Source organism: Patella vulgata, chromosome 9 (assembly GCF_932274485.2).
Source record: "Patella vulgata chromosome 9, xgPatVulg1.2, whole genome shotgun sequence".
NCBI lineage: Eukaryota > Metazoa > Mollusca > Gastropoda > Patellidae > Patella > Patella vulgata.
Window position 1 is genome coordinate 34,214,272 of NC_065887.2, and position 19,534 is coordinate 34,233,805.

Below are 19,534 nucleotides of genomic sequence, written 5' to 3' on the forward strand. Positions count from 1 at the left end.
AGGTACCATACCAGCCCCCCCCCTCCCTCCAATGTAATATATTTTAAATGGAACGATAGGTCATATAGGATTAAAATAAATCTATGATGTAATTTTTCTACATGCATGATATACGATAGGTTATATGGATCTATAATAAATCTATGATGTAATATTTTAACATGATACGATGGGTGATATGGATCTATAATAAATCTATGATGTGATATTTTTACACGCATGATGGATAGGTTATATGGGATAAGAATATATGTATGAATAATATTTTTACATGATATATAATAAATGTATGTAATTAGATCAGGACCTGTCAATATGGCGCCCTCTTATCCCTGTAAACATATACTATTCTGACTTCTCTCTCTCTCTCTCACTATTTCCTATTTACACACTAACTGGGCCCATCACCTTTCTAACAATAACTACATTGATTTTGTCTTCACATTTTGTTGTAGGAAAGGGGTGCCATATTTGATATATTTTGATTTATATTAAGAGTATTATAATTCAGTTGTAATCCAAATTTCTTCCAAAACCAGCCAAGATAATAATTATAAAGTATATCAATCATACTATTAGACAAGATTCTATAGAGAGGTAGGATTACTTATAATGAGAACAAATATATTTTATTGAGACAATTGTGGTGCGAATGTTCAAAATTTCAGAAGGCACTATTTTGCATAGGGTATTGTTTTTCTTGTGTTTGTTTACTTTCAGTAATATTTTTGGAAGTGATAATTGGTGTCGTACACTAGGTGGTATGTGCTTTCCCTCTTCAAAACGTATAAAGGTACTTATCATTACAAAAGTTTACACTTCCAGTTTTTTTTCTGATATCTTTGTATTTATTAAAGCCACTGGGCTGGTGACACATGTGGTGAACTTTGACCCCAAGGTTGCCTTAGATAAATTACTCTCAAATTCGAAACTGTTGTCCAATTTACAAACTTCCGGGAACATCGTTTAACACGTATCATTTAAAGAATGCATATATAGCTTATTTTTGCTGTAGCCTACTTCTGTATCCACAGTTAAGATTGACTGTTATGGTAATGGTAGTGCTATCGATGAGAGACGACAATAACGAAATGGTGGGAGATATCGATGGGTGATGAGGATACCGATGGGTAACGACGATAATTAAACGATGGACGATGATGATGTAATAATGACACAGACCAAGCCAAACTATTATGTGTATGTTTTAATTCATAGTAATTTAAACTTTAATTATATTTATGGTGTATGCGATGTTCTTTAAAGACGACCACCGACTCTAGTTGTGTTGGTAAGCAACACAGAAATGTCTACCCCAGTTTATCCCCAAATAAAACTTTTTAAAATTTTGAAAACTAAGGGGCTATTACAAAATTAAATCGTTATTTTCTCTATTAATTTAAAAACAAGAAAGACACGGACTTAGCTATAACGCCTTTCAAGACAGTTCCCAATATAATAAGTCTTGTCTGTGTCCACTGCTATTGAGAAAAGGACTTAGCTATAACACCTTTCAAGACAGTTTCTGAAAAATCTTATCTGTATCTGTGTCCACTGCTATTGATTGACAGTACTGCTAGTGAGCGTATAGATAGGTCTAGCCGTACAATTCTTGATATTTACATCATTTCAGGTACTGTGTGGTAGATAGACGATTCTGCAGTCCGACAGAGAGGGATATATCTTCTAAGTGCCCATGGTTAATGGAATCCTGGAATAATTTTGAAATAACCACCTCCTGAGTAGGGTAATAATAGTTCAACAATGACAGGTTATTTTTTTAAAACCCTATGCCTCTTTGCTACATTATAGCGGGTGAGAGATATTGCTTTTATTCATGAAACATTGAACAAATTCTATACCCGGGGTCAAGTTGAGGGAACTGGACTCGCCATTACAGTGTCCCAGATTTGAATCTTTGCGGGGGCTGAGAGGAACCTTCTGGCTTTATCAATCCCGGTGTCCACTTGTCAGGGGAAACGCCTCCGGGACTGACGAGGAAAATGATAGGACGGAGAACCGAGATCCACCGCAACACATTGACGTGTACGTAAGAGAACTCTTGCCAGATGGAATGCGGAGAAAAGTATTCGGAAAAACCACCGTTAGAATAAATGTTTGATGTAATATTTTTACATATGGCACCCCCTTACCATCACCTTTCTAACAATAACTACATTGATTTTTTCTTCATTTTATTGTAGGTAAGGGGGTGCCATATTTGATATATTCGGATATTTTGATTTATATTAGAGTATTATAATTCAGTTGTAATCCAAATTTCTTCCAAAACCAGCCAAGATATTATAAAGTATATCAATCATACTATTAGACATTTTGTTGATAGTGAACGCCAAAGATTCTATAGAGAGGTAGGATTACTATGATGGGAATAAATATATTTTATTGATTTACATGTACAGAAAAAAGTTTTGTTGGAATATTTTCTTGAGACAATTGTGGTGCAAATGTTCACCCTAATTTGTGTAGGGTATTGTTTTTCTTGTGTTGGTTTACTTACAGTACTCTTTATGGAAGTAATAATATTGATGTCGTACAAAAGGTGGTATGCGCCTTTCCTCTTCAAAACGTATAAAGGTACTTCTCATTACAAACGTTTACACTTCCATTTTTTTCTAATATCTTTTCATTGATTGAAGCCAGTGAGCTGGTGACACATGTGGTGAACTTTGACCCCAGGGTTGCCTTATATAAATTACTCTCAAAATCGAAACTGTCGTCCAATTTACAAACTTCCGGGAACATCGTTTACCGCTTATCATTTAAGGAATTCATATATAGCTTATTTTTGCTGTAGCCTACTTCTGTATCCACAGTTAAGATTGGCTGTTATGGTAATGGTAGTGGTATCGATGAGAGACGACAATAACGAAATGTTGGTGATGGCGATATCGATGGATACGACGATAATGAAACATGGACGATGATGTTGTTTTAATGATACAGTCCAAGCCAGGCGATTATGTGTACTTTTTAATTCATAGTACTTTAAACTTTAATAATATTTATGGTGTATGCGGTGTTCTTTAAAGTTCGAATTTCGTGAAAATCGGCCCAAATAGTTGTGTTGGTAAGCAACACCAGAAATGTCTACCTCAATTTACCCCAAATAAACCTTTTATAATTTTCAAAACCATGGAGCAATTACAACATTAAATCTTTATTTTCTTTTTATCCGCTCACAATTTTATGTGGACGTATTATGCCGTCGCCCCTGTCCGTCCGCCAGTCCACAATTTGTTTTTGGACCCTCTACAGGTCACAATTTTTATCCGATTTTGACGAAACTTGAAATATAGGTCTATCTCCCAAAAGATATTGGTTCCTTTCGATATTGGCATGTATCGGACCATAACTTCATGGATTATGACCCTGATTGTATGAAAAATCACGTTTTTAGCTTGTACACCCTCGAGAGATCACAATTATCTATTTTAAATAAAAAAAAGTTTAAATTTATCACGGTTGTACGCAAATTGTGAAAAAGTGTGTAATGCGAAGGTTGTGGACCCTCCAGAGTTCACAATTTTCGCCCAGAAGAGATGTAGTCGACGTCATGGTTGGTGATAATGTTGATTTGTGAGGGTTTGTGCTTTGTATTACTTCTGAGAGATTTCTAGAGACATCTGTCCTATCTCTTATACAGCTGCGTCTATAGCGTGTACGGCCGGTGTTCCTTCATTCTTCATATACTCGTCATTATTTGCCTCTAGTGTATCTCTTGAAGGTCTGGAGATCAACATGTCAAAAATGGTCCTTTGGATAATTGAGTTAGACTTAAAACCAATAATCAATATCCCAAGGGAAAAGGTACTACAGAATAAATGGTTGGTGACAATGTTGATCTATTAGGTTTGTGATTTGGTTTTACTTCTGAGAGATTTTCTGGAGACCAAGTCTATCCTTTCTCTGTACAACCGTTTGTTCGGGATCCGCAATAACGCTTTTATCTCCATTCACGTTACACTAACAACCTTTGTCTCCAAATATCTTAAAGAAGGATAGTTGTAGGTTTTGAAGATCAACATTTGTTAAGATGTATTCAACTGTTTTAGTACAGAACAAGAAAACATAAGGGCGATAACTCTCTGAAGCAAAGTGGAATGATACAAGAATACGGTTGACAATTAATGCCAATTAATACACAGATGGTTTTCACCAGGAAAGTTGATTCAAACACAGAACAAGCTATCTGGGAAGTGGCAATAAAGTCTTACATCGCTTTTACCAATATACATATTAGAAACATATAGAACTGTTCCGTCTTGTGGCCAAAGTAGAAATCTCTGTTAAAAGTGAATTTATATCTGAATCAAATCCCACTTCTTGTATTACGTAGAATGAATGGGGTTTTACGTCTTAACATTACTCGGGTCATTTTGAAATTAACATTCGGTTATCTATATTTACTATGGTTACATGTGGAATCCGAGATGGGGGAATTTTGCCTGGGAGGCGGTTTTCCTACTACTCTTCTTCAAATTCCAACTGTCGAGGGCTCTCCTGCTGGCACGTCAATGTGTACACGCGTGGGTCACGATTTTTTGTCTCATTCGAATGACTAGACACACACCTCTTCAGTTCCGTAGACATCACCCCCAACAAATGGAGACCAAGCTTGAAGGAGCCCAAAGGTTACTCTCGGAGATTCGAATCCAAGGCATTCTAATAACGAGTACAGTTCTCTAACTGTTGGACCCCTATATTATTCTAATTTCTCTAAGATATGTTATTATACATTTATCTAGATTTTTTTTTATCCTGATCAAATTATTTATAACAACCTTGTTATTGCCGAAATATCATGTTTTTTTAATGCAGTGGTAGATAATTTTGTCCATTTAAGATCTACGTTGTTATTGTACTTTTAATATTTACACGTAAACTCGTTGTCTCTGATATTAGTTGAATGTTGGGTGCCACACGGACGTTAGTAGAAGCATGACCATTTTCATTGTCGGATACCATGAATTTGTTTAATAAAATCGACAATTTTACTTTCCTAAATGAAAGATCTGGTCGTTAATGAAATAATTTGAGAAATGTTGTGGATTTAGGAATTTTCCCCATCTCTAATACTTATTTGTTTGTAAGAGGTGTCAGCAGTATTCGTCACATTTCTATATAGATCTAAAAGCATTTATTATAAATATAAACCTAAGTATTGGCAAAGAAAATTCTTCAATTAACTTATTAGTAAAATTAACACATGTTTTGAGTATTTTAACAAAAGAGCTTCTGTGTAGGTTTGGTAATTAGATAATATCCAAGTATAATATAACCATTTTTAAATGTTTATATTATTTTCGGGCATTCATTACAATCATTTTATATAAATGTTTTTATTCGTGTAACTTAAACATACATTATGCAAGAGCTAAATCTGCCTATTGCAGGTCTTTCTTTTGGCCTTAAATGTTTTCTAAATTATTAATTAGACATTAACTTCAAAGGCTAATTTCAAATTATTCATTTTACACTATTTTCGAACTATTATAGCAAGTATGGCTAGCTCTTTATCTAAATCTTACATAATGTATCTTTAATTAAAAGATTTTATTCATTAAAAAATAAAACTCAATCTTCCAAATTAACAAATTGAATACCAATTTAAATATAATTTTTCATTCTAATTGAAATTCCATTATTATTTATTTAGTTTTTTCACCTTACTTTAACGCTGCACTGAAGTTCTTCAGACAAAAACCGAAACGTAATTGATAATAGATTTTGATCAGACTGTTTACTTGTCAGATTTAAAATCATGTTTAACACTCAATTACAAACATATTTTTTTAAAAACTCCTGCATGTTACTGTGGGGTATAAAGGGGGGTTGGATGGCCGAATGTTAGCGCGTACGCGTTATATCATAAGGTCTGTCATTGAGTCAACTGGCGTGGTTTCGATTCCCCTGTTGTACGTGACAATGTGTAGGTTCGCCTGTCCAACCTCGTGGGTTTTCTCCGGGTCCTCCGGTTTCCTCCCACTGCTAAAGACCCCTACGCGCAAGCGAATTATTGAAATAAAATTGAACCAAAATAACCTAGTTAGTGTCGAGTAGACGTTAAACACCATTTCTCTCTCTGGTGTATATTGTTGTCACCATGCCATCAGTCCGTCCGTCAGTGGTTCATAATATTACCATTCGATCTTTTTTCAATGTTTACATGTATTTTGATTTTAATAGAACGATGTCAATATTTTTTCAGGGAATTGATCTCATAACATTGTAAACTAAACAAAGCGAATTTGGACAAGTTGCGCCTCGAATTGCCGCTGGTGGGCAAATACTTAGATGTCCAGTTTGTATATTTTGTCGCCTGGAAAACGTATATTTATATTTAAGATAGATGGCTATTCGTCAAATATACGATTATTCTGTGGTTGTATGCATGAACCTAACAAACACCGTGTATGATTAATATGAGATACTAGTATATTAAACACACATGATTGTATTTTGTTTGATTAATATTTATTTTCACTTTCCCTAACATTTAAAATCTGAAAGAAATATCAGTAAAATATAAATATTAGTCAACATGTGATAATAATAAAGTCTGACAATTATTTTCGACAGATATTCAGGGCATATTATTGAAACTATAAAGCGTGGGGTTTGTCGTCCATGAGGCAGGACATGGTTATTGGTCCAGTCATACCCCTTCATTTCTTTGGGGATTACATCTAACAATTATGATGGTACAATTTTTATGTTCCAAAAATCCAAATTAAAGCGTAATTTTTAAAGACATTATGATCTCTAGCAGGTTCATGCACTCAAAAATAGATTATTTTATTTATACCTGAGAGCCCCACCCCCCCCACCCCAACATTCTTTATAAATATTCTATTATTTAACTATCATTTACGTTAATTTCAAACAAAGTTCAATGTGTATAATGCATCTATATTGGCTATATTATTAGCAAACTGACATCCATATTTGATACTTTACAAGCTCATTATTTATATTGTTTTAGATATAATTACCTTTATATTGTAATGTTTTTTTTTATTTGTTATAAATATAAAAATAAAATTATTTTCTAGTTTGTTTTTATTTATAGTTCGAAGGCCACACCCAAAGTTATTTCTTGGTCCCATTTTTAGCACCAATTTCTACTCGTCGGGTGAAACATGCACGGACTACGGAGGGAGAAAAATGCGGTTTAATATCCACCCAATAGTAACTAGGCCATTACCAGACAACAAAACATTCGCTTGTCACTTAAAAACGTGGAATTGGACCAATGTGTTTCATTAATAAGTTCGGTGATCCACAGTGCATGCCCGAGAGCCCCCAAAACACCCACTCCCAACCCCCAACCACCGTGGGCTGGAAGAGGTTAATGCACGCATTTAATATCCACCCAATAGTAACTAGGCCATTACCAGACAACAAAACATTCGCTTGTCACTTAAAAACGTGGAATTGGACCAATGTGTTTCATTAATAAGTTCGGTGATCCACAGTGCATGCCCGAGAGCCCCCAAAACACCCACTCCCAACCCCCAACCACCGTGGGCTGGAAGAGGTTAATGCACGCATTTAAATGAAGCTAACAAGTGCTACAAAGGGACAGGCCCATATTTTGTAGTAGAAACAGATTGTCATGTCCGCCCATCCACTATCGTGACAGACTGTTTTTGGAGTAAAATAACTATTGCAAATGCTCTATATAGTTTAGTTAAAAATAGGTATGTGGCATTTGTTATGAAAAGAGACCCGGGGATTAAGTGGGTAAGCCGCTGACTCGCTAGCCTGGAGGTCGGGTGTACGATCCCTGCATTGGCCGAGAAAGTTCATCCAGATTTTCCGTCGTGGTTTCCCCTTGTCAGTGATGCAGGATGGAGGGCCTGACAAGGACAGCTGTCTAGTCGTTCGGATGGGACGAAAAACTGAGGTCCCGTGTACATATTGGCGTGCATGTAAAACCATGTGGTTCATCCAAAATATTCTGTTTCCAGACACAAATAATTAATGTTTGTTGTCGAGTGTGGCTAGTTGGGGAAGGGCAGGTGTATCGTTAACAATGGCGCGTCGTATATTACGTAAAAATCTATCTACCATACTGTTGCCATTAACCAGGTGAACGAATGACTTCAAACTCTGAAATTATTTTTGTATTGATAGGAATATTCTCCATAATATCACCCTTTGTGCTGGTAACTAGTTCCGATCTCGGAGATATTATGTAATTGCTTATGCACGGTGGTCAAAGACAATTTACCGAACACGGACACACGCCTCGCAGGGTGCTATGAGGGAAACGGGGGCGTACATAAAGATTTTGTTGGGGGGGGGGGTGTTTAGCAAAATGTCCCTAATAAGAGTGACGCAGTCAGGGGCCGAACACCACAGATGATAGTTTTCTAGGGACTAGTAGCTGATCTGGAAGCTGGGGATGGGGTGGGGCTGTTCCAAATTTAGGGCGCCATCCACAATCACAACCTGCAATGAATGTCAACAAAATACTGACTGTACCACTGGGCGTCCCGGTAGAACATAGATCGTATTGCCTATAGTTGTTCGCCGATCGTTATCTCGTCGGAAAGCAGTTGTATTCAAGTTGACATAAAGTTTGTCATATAATATGAGGATTGTTATTGATTTTGTTATTAAATCTATGTGAACCTTATGAGCAACCTGAGAAATTGTTTAAAAATTGAACCAATATCCTGGCATTTGAGGTCATTTCTGGGAGCAAATTCGTGTGAACAAAGAACCAGAAATTAGGAGTCAATGGGACAGAATCTCGAAATCTGCCCCTGTCAATTCCGCCCGTTTTGCAAGAGTTGTCAGAACATTTGTACAGGCTGACGTACCACGCACCAGCGGTACTACTTTCTGGCCAGTTCACTTATCACTATACCCGTGAATATGATAGTGCTGAGGCAGTATAAGACCACAGGGGAGTGGAAGAATGGTGCCATAATGGAATCTACCGGCGCAGACGCGAAAAAATTTCAGATATGTAATATTGTAACTGACCTTTTAATTTTGGGGGACTGGGCCTGCAAAATTTTAGTCAATGTCATGACAAATGGGATCAAATTCTCCTTAACGAGAGGATAAGAAATGGGACAGAATCTTGAGGCCCGTCAATCAATTTCGCCTGTTTTGTGAGATTAGAAATAACAATTCTACAGTCTGTCGCCCAACCCACTAGTGGTACTACTAACAGGGCGATTCACTGTAACTGAGAGGACTTTGTCTCACGGGGACGCTTACATGGTCTCTGCAATGCCATTTACTGGACTTTGGGGTCTGGGGAAAGGTTTTGCAGAATTCCGATGGCCAGAAAATACTTACAACATGAGTAAAATACGTTTTAATTTCTACTGGGATTAAATATGCAACAAGTAAAAATTCTTAAGTTCAATAAATCGCCTTAACATTTCATAATTTAAAGATTTTTTTACGTATTTCTGAAACAAACTTTGCTTCCGATAACTTCTTACCAACTGTTCGACTAATGTTATTCGTATGACAATCAATAATATAATTTAAGCTATCAAAATCTTCGTAACAAGCTCTCTCAATTTCTTAGACCAACATACTCATAACAGGGAATTTTTTTTTCAAACATGACAAGTTGACTAGGTTATTTTATACTATACCGTTGCAATTTAGGTGCACGGATTCACACAAAATTTTTCCCTTCTTTTTTGGCATTTTTTACCTCATTAATTTATTGAGTCTGAGACCGACTGCAGTGTCCACTTAATTTGAGACCGACTATGTGACGTAAGAAATTAAATGCACGTATATGCGATTTTTCCATTCTATTCTGGCATTGTTTGTTTACCTCATTAATTCATTTCGTCAGTCGCCGATGTATAATTTTGTGACCGACTGCAGTGACTGCACTTATTTTGAGACCGACTATTTTTTTTTCTTAGACCAACTCACAACAGAATAAGGGTAAAAAACATTTTTTCAAACATGATAAGTTGACACGGTTATTTTATACTAAAGTTTTGGGTGAGTAGCGTGACGTATGCAATTTAGGTGCACGGATTCACGCAAATACATAAAATTTGGGATTTTTCCTTCTATTTTGGCATTGTTTGTTTACCTCATTAATTCAGTGAGCACTTATTTGGAAATCGACTGCACTTATTTTACGACCGACTGCATTTATTTTGCGACTGACTATTTTTTTTTTCGCTCCCACATTTACGCCCCTGGAGGGAAAGTTTCCCCGAACAGCGGCGCCAAAGCCTACTTTTATTTTAATTCCAACAGTCAAGGGTTCTTCTATGTGCACTCCAATGTGTACACATGACATTGGTTTTTGTCCCATACACACCATTATGCTTTTCATTTTGCCAGGCCATCCGTCCTGCACAAGTGACAAGGATGACCCACGCCGGAAAATCCCAATGAACATTGTCGGCCAACACCGGGATCGAACATGGGACCACCAGGTTAGCGAGCCAACTTCTTACATTTTGGAACCTTCTAGAGACACTGACAATATATGTCATCAAATTCATACTCAGACCAGGGAAATTCAGACTAATGCTTGAAACAACACATTTCTTTTTCAATGTGCGTTTAAGCGTAAGTAATCTTCTATTATTATTTTCTTTACACAAAATTTCATGAAACGCTGATCATTTTTATCGCCAACTTCTTACATTTTGGAACCTTCTAGAGACACTGACAATATATGTCATCAAATTCATACTCAGACCAGGGAAATTCAGACTAATGCTTGAAACAACACATTTCTTTTTCAATGTGCGTTTAAGCGTAAGTAATCTTCTATTATTATTTTCTTTACACAGAATTTCATGAAACGCTGATCATTTTTATCGCCATGTTTTTTATAAGTTAAAGCAATAAGCAGGTGGACATTAATTACATGTTAATGATAAACGGTCATTTTGATCGGTTTTAATTACGTTTAGTTTATCTGTTTTGTCCACTATGCCCACGATACCCATTAATAAAGATACACATTGGATACAATTTTAATAACTGTTAATAATTTCAAGAGACAAATATTCACAACTGTCAAGCCAAAATAGAGATTAAATATGCCCATTTAGACAGACGTAAAGGTTACGTATACCTGATTTTGACAATCTTTGAAACATTTATTAAAACAACGCAGTCTGATGAAATATGTAACGTGTTTTAAAGGGAATAATTGTTTTAGCGCTGCTCGCGTTCACTCTTCTCTTGTTGACTTTTCCTTTGATGTCTCACTTCTCTGGTGTGAAATCTTGATTTTAGACCTTGGCAGAAAACGACAAAAATGGAGCGAAATCGACAGTTTATGACCGCAAATTGATGAAGCTTGCCGGAAAGCACGGGGTTGTTCTAGCTAGACAGAGACGAACTTTTAAAAAACAATAATCACATAGTTGGAATGGCATTCGCTTCTGTAAGCGTATTGTCCCATAAATTCATACCATACTGGTAGATATTGATGACCATAAACACAGATTTGCCATAATATAAAAATATATATATATATATAAAGTATCCTTAATGACATACACTTAATAAATCACATGCAATAATTTTTGAGAACCGAGTAAAACATATATTAACGGATTGGGCATTGGATTAAAACAATAGCCTTTTTGTTGAAATCCACTGTCAATGGTTGTCAAACTGACAAAAGAGATATTTTATTAATGAATTATGGAAAACAATACACGTACAGGGAATCCCTATATAAAGAGGAACAATTATTTTAATATCTTGGTCTTGATATATTCGGATCCAAGGTGTCGTCGGGTAACACAACCGCAATCTTGAAAGTAAAATGTACATTTTTGTTCATATTTCTTTTTCGCAATTCGTTATGTCTGTGCTAAGATTATTTAGAAGTATTCGTTTTTCTTTTGTTCAATTAAGAACGTACATATAACGGTATTGATAACTTCAATATGAACGAACGGTGTATATGTTCACAAAGAAATTTTGTTAGCACTTCTGTATTACGAGTTTTTGAATTTATTATATCTTACAGATGATGTATATAAGACGTATATTGTTTATAGTAGTTGTATTTGGATCTTATACTACATTTTCACAACAGGTAGGTCGGGTGATATATTAAATTTTTCGGTGATTCTGTATACAGTACAATAACAACGCTTTATTCCAGCAATTGAAATATCTGGGACTTGCATATAAGACAAGAAAGCGAGGTATCGTCCATTAACGTTTCCGTCACAGAAACATCGCTGTTCGGGAAATAAAAACCTACCCGCTATTGTCCACGTAACCATAGAACTAAGATTACCGTATGGTATTCTGCTATATCGATTTAAAGGACTAATCTAAATAGCTTTTAATAGTACATGTATTATTTTGAAATTTATCCTTTTCCCGTAGACTCCCGAATTAACCACAATTTCTGATGTCGCAGTAGAGTCAACCCCAACACCAGACATTATAGAAGCTTCTATTTTTGAAGCTGAAAATGAAGGCCATGGAGAGGTTAATGCTGTAGCTATTGGTGGTGGTTTAGATTTTAACCAGAACAATGAACGTGTAAGTATTATGATTATATAATCACTCTACTGTAACGAATCTTCTCGAATAACAGTCCCGATTCCTATCCAGTAAATCCATACAGGACTAACATCCTATTGAACAAATTAGGCATCTATATCGAGAAATTTCCATCTAATATACACCATGAAGTTTTGATGACGTGTCTCTGATTTCAACCGAACATTTTACAGTTAGTATATTCAGACATTATAAGAAACGAGTCTATTGCCTAATAAAAATACTATTTTAGGATGCCTCTGATGCAGAATCCAACACTGGTGAAGCCATAGCAGCATTACAGGCATCATTACAAGGATCGGAGAATGGCACACTACTGGAGGTATTACAATTTTCATTAATATACTGTTGTGTTACTACCCAGAAAGAATTTATGTACAGTGATCTAAACATAAATCTTTCGGTAATTCAGATGTTAAGATTTCCCCCCCCCCCCCAAAACAAAGCATATATTGCATGGAGAGTGAACTTTTCTTTAAACGCACACGGTATATTTTTAACACGTTTTCTTTTGTCTATTTCTGATTAGGAACATTATTCTTTAAGTCATTTTTATATGTAATATTTAATAGAGATTACGTCGTGACAGTGAAACTGTAGTGATTGGAGAACCTGTTCAGAATATTGAAAATACCGTCACAGCAGCGAGCGCCAATGACGTCACATCAGAGAGTAACAACATCTTACCAGCAACTACAACTCCTAATCCTGTTACAACCAACAACAACGATCCACAAGCTACGCCCAACATAACGCCAACCCCGGAAGTAGGGGTACGTAAGAACGTTCTAGCGTTAAAATCCAATGTACGACTATCTTAAATGGTCTAATAATATATTCTAAGCCAAGTTAGAAGTTTTGACATGATAGTCTCGATTGTGCATTTTAACATTAAATTATTAAATGCCACAGGCCTTCTAATCCATACAATATACCGGCCGTCTATTGCATAACGCATCTTCTAATATTGCCTATGCTTCACCGGTTGCCCACGCTCTACTTGACTAAGCCATAACAACGACGACGGACAATACCCAAGTCTTATTACAGCTCCTGGTAGTTGATTTAGTTCTAAGTATTTTTCTACATAATCTAACGGAAAACAAGCCGTAATTACATTATATATTATGTTGTCTATCCCAGGTTGATGGATCAGAATTTTCTGGTGTTAGTTGGGTCAGTAATGACGATATTTCAGTTGAAACCGCGACACAGGTTAGCTTTTACATTTCACTTTGCTTTAATCCCTGATATGTATTTTATATTAGCCCTAATAAACATCCATGGCCCAGATATAATCAAATCTAATCTGCAAAATAAGTTTTAGTTACTGAACACAAAATTTGGACACTGTATTTTATCTTGCATTTGCACTTATTTCATAATTCTTTTGACTGGCACACTTTATTGAACACAACTGAAAACAATGTTATGACTAAATCTCCAAGAAAATTACTATTATGCTTTTAGCGGTACAACCAGAATTACCAGTTATCCAAAAGGCTGTCGTATTGGAACAACCTTTACTCCAATTCAAATCATTTGGGAGATAAACACCTCCTGTTTCGCATTTAGAGGGTGATATTGTCCAATAAACATGTCCTGAGATCATTAGGACCCAAGACGTAATGATAACGTCGTGACGTAACAGGATAACGGGCTACTCTCGTTAGATTTGGCTCGCTTATCTTTTGGTTGCTATAGTAGCAGTATGAGTATAGACACACAAAAAAAACCCTAAAATTCTCACTCCATTTTTTTAAAAATATTTTTTAAAATAAACTTTATGTTTTTGTAATAGATCATTGTATATTTTGTTGTTTGTAGCTGTTACCTGACAAGGGAGTTGGTGTTTTAAGTTCATGTGCGGACATAACTCCAAATATTTTGTCTAATGTACCGAGATCAAAATTGATTGTCTCCATTGTGGTTATCTCCATTAAGGTAGTACGCATAATACTAATACGCAGTAATGTTTTTAATTTAGAGGGGTGTTATTGTCCAATAGACAATGTCTAATCGACCAATCAAAACGCAAGATTCGCCCTTAAGCATGTTACAATATGGAACAACGATACTGTGAAAAATATCCACACTTCTCACAAATTTAACCACAGGTTGGATCTTCGCATCTGCCAGATTGATAGTCCATACTGTTACAATTGTATCGTTCTAGGCATCCGGCAACACAAGAAGACGAAGGAAACGTTTCATAACCAGACCTGAGAGCACTAGGTGGGATAAGGGAATCGTTCCATATCAGTTTCATGATGGCATCAGTAAGTAAAGAAAGTTTAATTTATTACACACATCAAGCTGGTTGTTTTAAATAGCAGCATAGGTACAATATGAAGGGAAAATGGTCTGATTCAAGAATTTCAAAAATTACTTCCAAAGGTGTATTGATCATATTCTTGTCTCATTTTGATCCAACACATTCTCGTGAATTTATATTGTCATGCCAGACATGTAAAATGTACTAATTTCGATTTGATATCAGTTAATAATGATTATCCTTTCAGCCGAAGACTACAGATACACGATAAAAGCGGCCATGTTGAGATATATGACCTTGACCTGCATCAGATTTGTACCGAACGAAGCTGATACTAAAACAAAATATGGTATTGACCATAATGGTGTCGTAGAATTTGTTAAAGCCAATGGGTGTGTTTTTTTCTGTTTTTGTTTATAAAAAAATGATAAGTACCATTGCGATAAAATAAATCGAATACATATCGTATCACTCATAACAGCGGACATATAATACAGGGTTATTTGACAACATAGAAGCTCAGATATGATGCGAACAATCTTAGAGACATAAACTCGAAGAATGTATAATGACTATACTCCATTTTTAGCAAAGAAAAAAAAACAAAAAAAAAACTCATTAAAGCAATCGTCATTATTACTATAAACTAAATACCATTGCTTCGGAAATATAACATGGATGGCACGAAAAACCTAGTTTCCAGTGGCAAAAGATGTAGAATGCAAATTTTCTGGAACTTTTTTCGCTATTCCGCGTACGTTAAACGTTTGATAACAGGCGCGAAGCCTAAAACAAATGTCTATATAGTTCCACGTTTTGCTTTGTTGCATTGTCTTCTTTTTACATTTCAGCTGCTGGGCTACAGCTGGTAATTCGAGAAATAAACAACACAATAGCTGCTGTGGAAAGGTATATAAACTGTTTATCTTTTAACAACTGACCTCAACTATTTTACAAAGATTGTGGTAAAGTGAACCCAGTTTATCTAAGGTATACATTGAACGCCATAAACATTTTCAAAAATTAAGAAAATACGAGATGATCACTAATTTGTTTGTATTCTGCAGGATACTTGTGTACATGAACTGGGCCATACCTTAGGCCTCATACACGAACATCAAAGTCCGGTTAGAAGCGGAAAAATCAGAATCAACTGGGAAAATATCATGCCAAGTTAGTACATATCATAATTCAAGTATTTCAACTAAGATCCCAAACAACTAACCAATAGACACATAATTTATTAATATATTAAAAAATGTCTTACCCATTGTACAGGTAGCATACATAAGCCATGTCATCACGCTATTGATACCTGTAAATAGATTTATCATCAGGTGATAATGCTCCAGTTTAAAAATTGTAGCAAACTGCGATTGGTCATCGTTGATATTTTCTAGATTTGAAGATGTGGTTCAGTGAAGGCGATAGTGATTATAGTGAATCTTTGGTGAAATATGACATTACATCCAGGATGCATTATTCTTTCCACGTAAGTTTTATTTACAGAATCATAAATTGTACAATTAATAAACTGTAAAAGTAAGTAATTACTACACAGAAACCAATAAACAGAAAATAAACTATACAATTAACCAATTAGTGCACAACAGCTAACAAACAGCCAATAAACTGAAACTGTATAAGTAACTTACAAACAACCAACAGACAGTACATCCAACTGACTTTTCAACCACCAACTGTTACATCAATCAGCTCCTTTTTAAATTGCAGCTGTCAACATTTACCTTCACTGTCAATGTGTACCATGTGAACCTAACTTACCTACCATTCTAACAGGCTCCACTACAGACAATTACGAACAGAGAACGAAAAATCCCGAAGATTTTTCTTGGCCCGTCTCGAATTCGAACAACCCCTAAGCAACCCTACCCCCACAACCGTGCTGTGCTCGAAAATTTATTTATTTTGTTGTTTATGTTATCAAAATCTTCGCGAATTAGATGGTTAATAATTGTAATTAACTTTATTTCCAGTCTTTTACAACTAATGGTAAACCAGTAATTACAGAATTATACCGTGGACCAGCTTATAGATCAGGTGAAGGTGACTTCTATGCAAGAAAAGAAATATCTCTAGGCCATGATTGTCGTGGTAAGTGTAATGTACAACATCAAACGCTCTGTTTCGATTTATATGATTTATATGATGTATATGATATGCTAAAACATATTGTGATATGCTAATACAAGACACAAACTTCCTAAATGGAACCCCTTTGACTTAGGGGAGGATCCGATGTGGAACCAATGTGGAACCAAAACCTCGAAAACATCAATTATATGTTATTGACATATACGAACTAAACGGTAATATTAATATTGTAATAAAAACACTGGGTGAAATTTAGGCAAAAAGACAAAATCTAACATCTAAACTGTATTACAGCATTTTACAATTATGCAATTATATTTTAGAATAATGGGTTGGATATGGTTTCGAGGTAATGTCCAATGGCGTAGAGTAATCCTTTTATCTGCAATTTACAGGTCTATTTTGTTCATCTGAATCATTACAATGTGCAAATGATGGATATATGACGTTAGTTAGAGGCCAGTGCAGTTGTATGTGCCCAGATGGACTAGAGCCCAATTCAGGATGCACCCAAGTCAAAGAGAAAGGTAAAGTACTAAAGTATTTAAATCACCTTTTGAAAGGCTACTAAAGACTAAACTATCACTCCAGTGATCTTTAAGTCACGATAGGTGGATGGTTACTCTTTCCAGAATAACTGGTACCACTTTTTATTTAATTAGTTCATATAGCTAAGAAATGGCTGCTGTACTTTTGTATTTGGAACCGTCGCAGATTGTTAACATTTAATTTTCCATTTGGCAGTGATTATACACATAATTTGCTCCGACAATAGGATATGTCTAACTCCGGTCACTATTATGAACTGTATGTGAAGTGCTCGTGTTCAAGCTTTTGTACATAGGCCGAAGAGAAATAGATCTGAACAATTTGTTTGAATTTAGTTCCAATAATTTCCCCAATTCTTTTTTGCTGACTTAGCTTCTTTGTGTGCGATTTACATTTTCTAGCGTAGGTACCCTCTTTTACCCCAAACAGAAACTATGACAACCTGGCCAACGGGAACTTACTCTCTTCTCAAACCTGTATCTGGCTGTCCAGCTGGTTTCAAAGAAGGCTCCATCACAATCCATGGTGTACGAACCGGTAAATCGGTCTTGTTTCATCTTGGTAATGGTTACACTGGAACGAACCTCGACATGACCATGTGTACCCAAGAACAAGACAACGGGAGTGACGTACCGTGGGAAGCTGGTGATTACTGCATATTCCGAAAAGGTGGGAGTTGTCCTATAGGTAAGAATGTCAAACTAAGGTAATTTATTCTTTGTTTGCCGAATGTATCGAACAACAAATATATTTATTTATTTTATATTAAGACACATAACGATGGCTTTGTGAAATCAATAGAAATCAATGTATATTTTGAATTGATCTATATGAATCAATTTTGAATAAAAAGATTTTTTTTATAATAGAAGATCGATTGATTGAAGATGGTCTTTATATAACCGTTATAGTACCGTGCATAACCATGTATAACCGTTATTATGGTATTTTATAAATCCAAGAAATACACTTTAGACAATTACTGAATTACTAATATCCCAATTTTAAATAGTTGTATTTTGAGATCAGGTAGTGTTAATATTAAGAAATTTAGTTTAATTAAGAGCGATGAGTTTGTAACTAATAAAATTAAACTGGGTTATCCATTCCAACCCCTAACATAATAACTCTGCATTGATATACTTTTTTAACTTAGGATTTCTTGAAAGTTTTGTACAATTTGGTGAATCTACGCCACCTATTACGGCCGGTGTGTTACCGGATGGTACCTATGACCCATACACCAGGTTTAGATTCTGTTGTCGCAGTGATGGTTATTCTGATGTTCCTATTCGACTACCTAACACCGATCCATTTGTTTTATTTAAATACCAGGGCGAATGTCAGCAGGTAGAAGGTTAGTAAATTAATACTGATATAAATGGTAACTTGTACGCTCCAAATAAAACAAAGTAATCAGTGCAATAGGTCATTGTACTCAAATCTGTGGAAGGTTCAGATTGTCCAAGCATTATACAGATTGGTTGGTTTTCATTTATTCCATAGTCATATCTAAAAGATGCTTTTAATATGTATTTCAATTGAATAATCGGTTAAAGCGGTATTGTACGTCAATTCAACCCAGAATAATTCGTCGTCATACTTACATTCTTCTGGAATGATGCCGATTGTTAATTTTTCTATAATGTTGCTTACTGTAAACCATGAAAACACGTTGCATCCATTTTTCAATCTTCTCGATGTCTGGCTTCATTACGTTTGAAAATCCTCGCCTTCTCCATTTCTGGCTCACGATTGCTCAACCTCTACCTGTGAGAAGTCACGGTTATAAAGTGGTCATAATAGGCTTCCATAGTATCAACGTAAACAAATATTACAAATGTTGTACTTGAGAAATGAGCAAAGGTTGGCGGTGTTGGGATTTTTTTAAAAAAAATAATAACAATATATCTTCTTTAAATTTGTAAATAAATCATGTGTATAATTTTTGATAATTTAGGTATGGCTCACATCCAAGAAGATTTTAACGTTTGGTCTGGAACTGCGGATTCATTAGCGGTACCAGAGTAT

General features: G+C 35.5%; 1 protein-coding gene and 1 long non-coding RNA gene across 2 annotated transcripts; both read left to right on the forward strand.

Moving 5' to 3' along the window:
- The first annotated feature begins 691 nt into the window (after window positions 1-691).
- On the forward strand, window positions 692-5,123 carry LOC126832418 (uncharacterized). The gene is made up of 5 exons (XR_007684705.2): window positions 692-793; window positions 1,035-1,200; window positions 1,634-1,771; window positions 2,524-2,598; window positions 2,838-5,123. It is a non-coding gene; the product is annotated as an uncharacterized LOC126832418 (long non-coding RNA).
- A 12,814-nt stretch (window positions 5,124-17,937) lies between these two features.
- Window positions 17,938-18,865, forward strand: LOC126807716 (uncharacterized). Its single transcript, XM_050532485.1, has 2 exons — window positions 17,938-18,040; window positions 18,660-18,865. The coding sequence occupies exons 1-2, from the start codon at window positions 17,938-17,940 to the stop codon at window positions 18,863-18,865; spliced, it is 309 nt and encodes a 102-aa protein (XP_050388442.1).
- The last annotated feature ends 669 nt before the right edge of the window (window positions 18,866-19,534 follow it).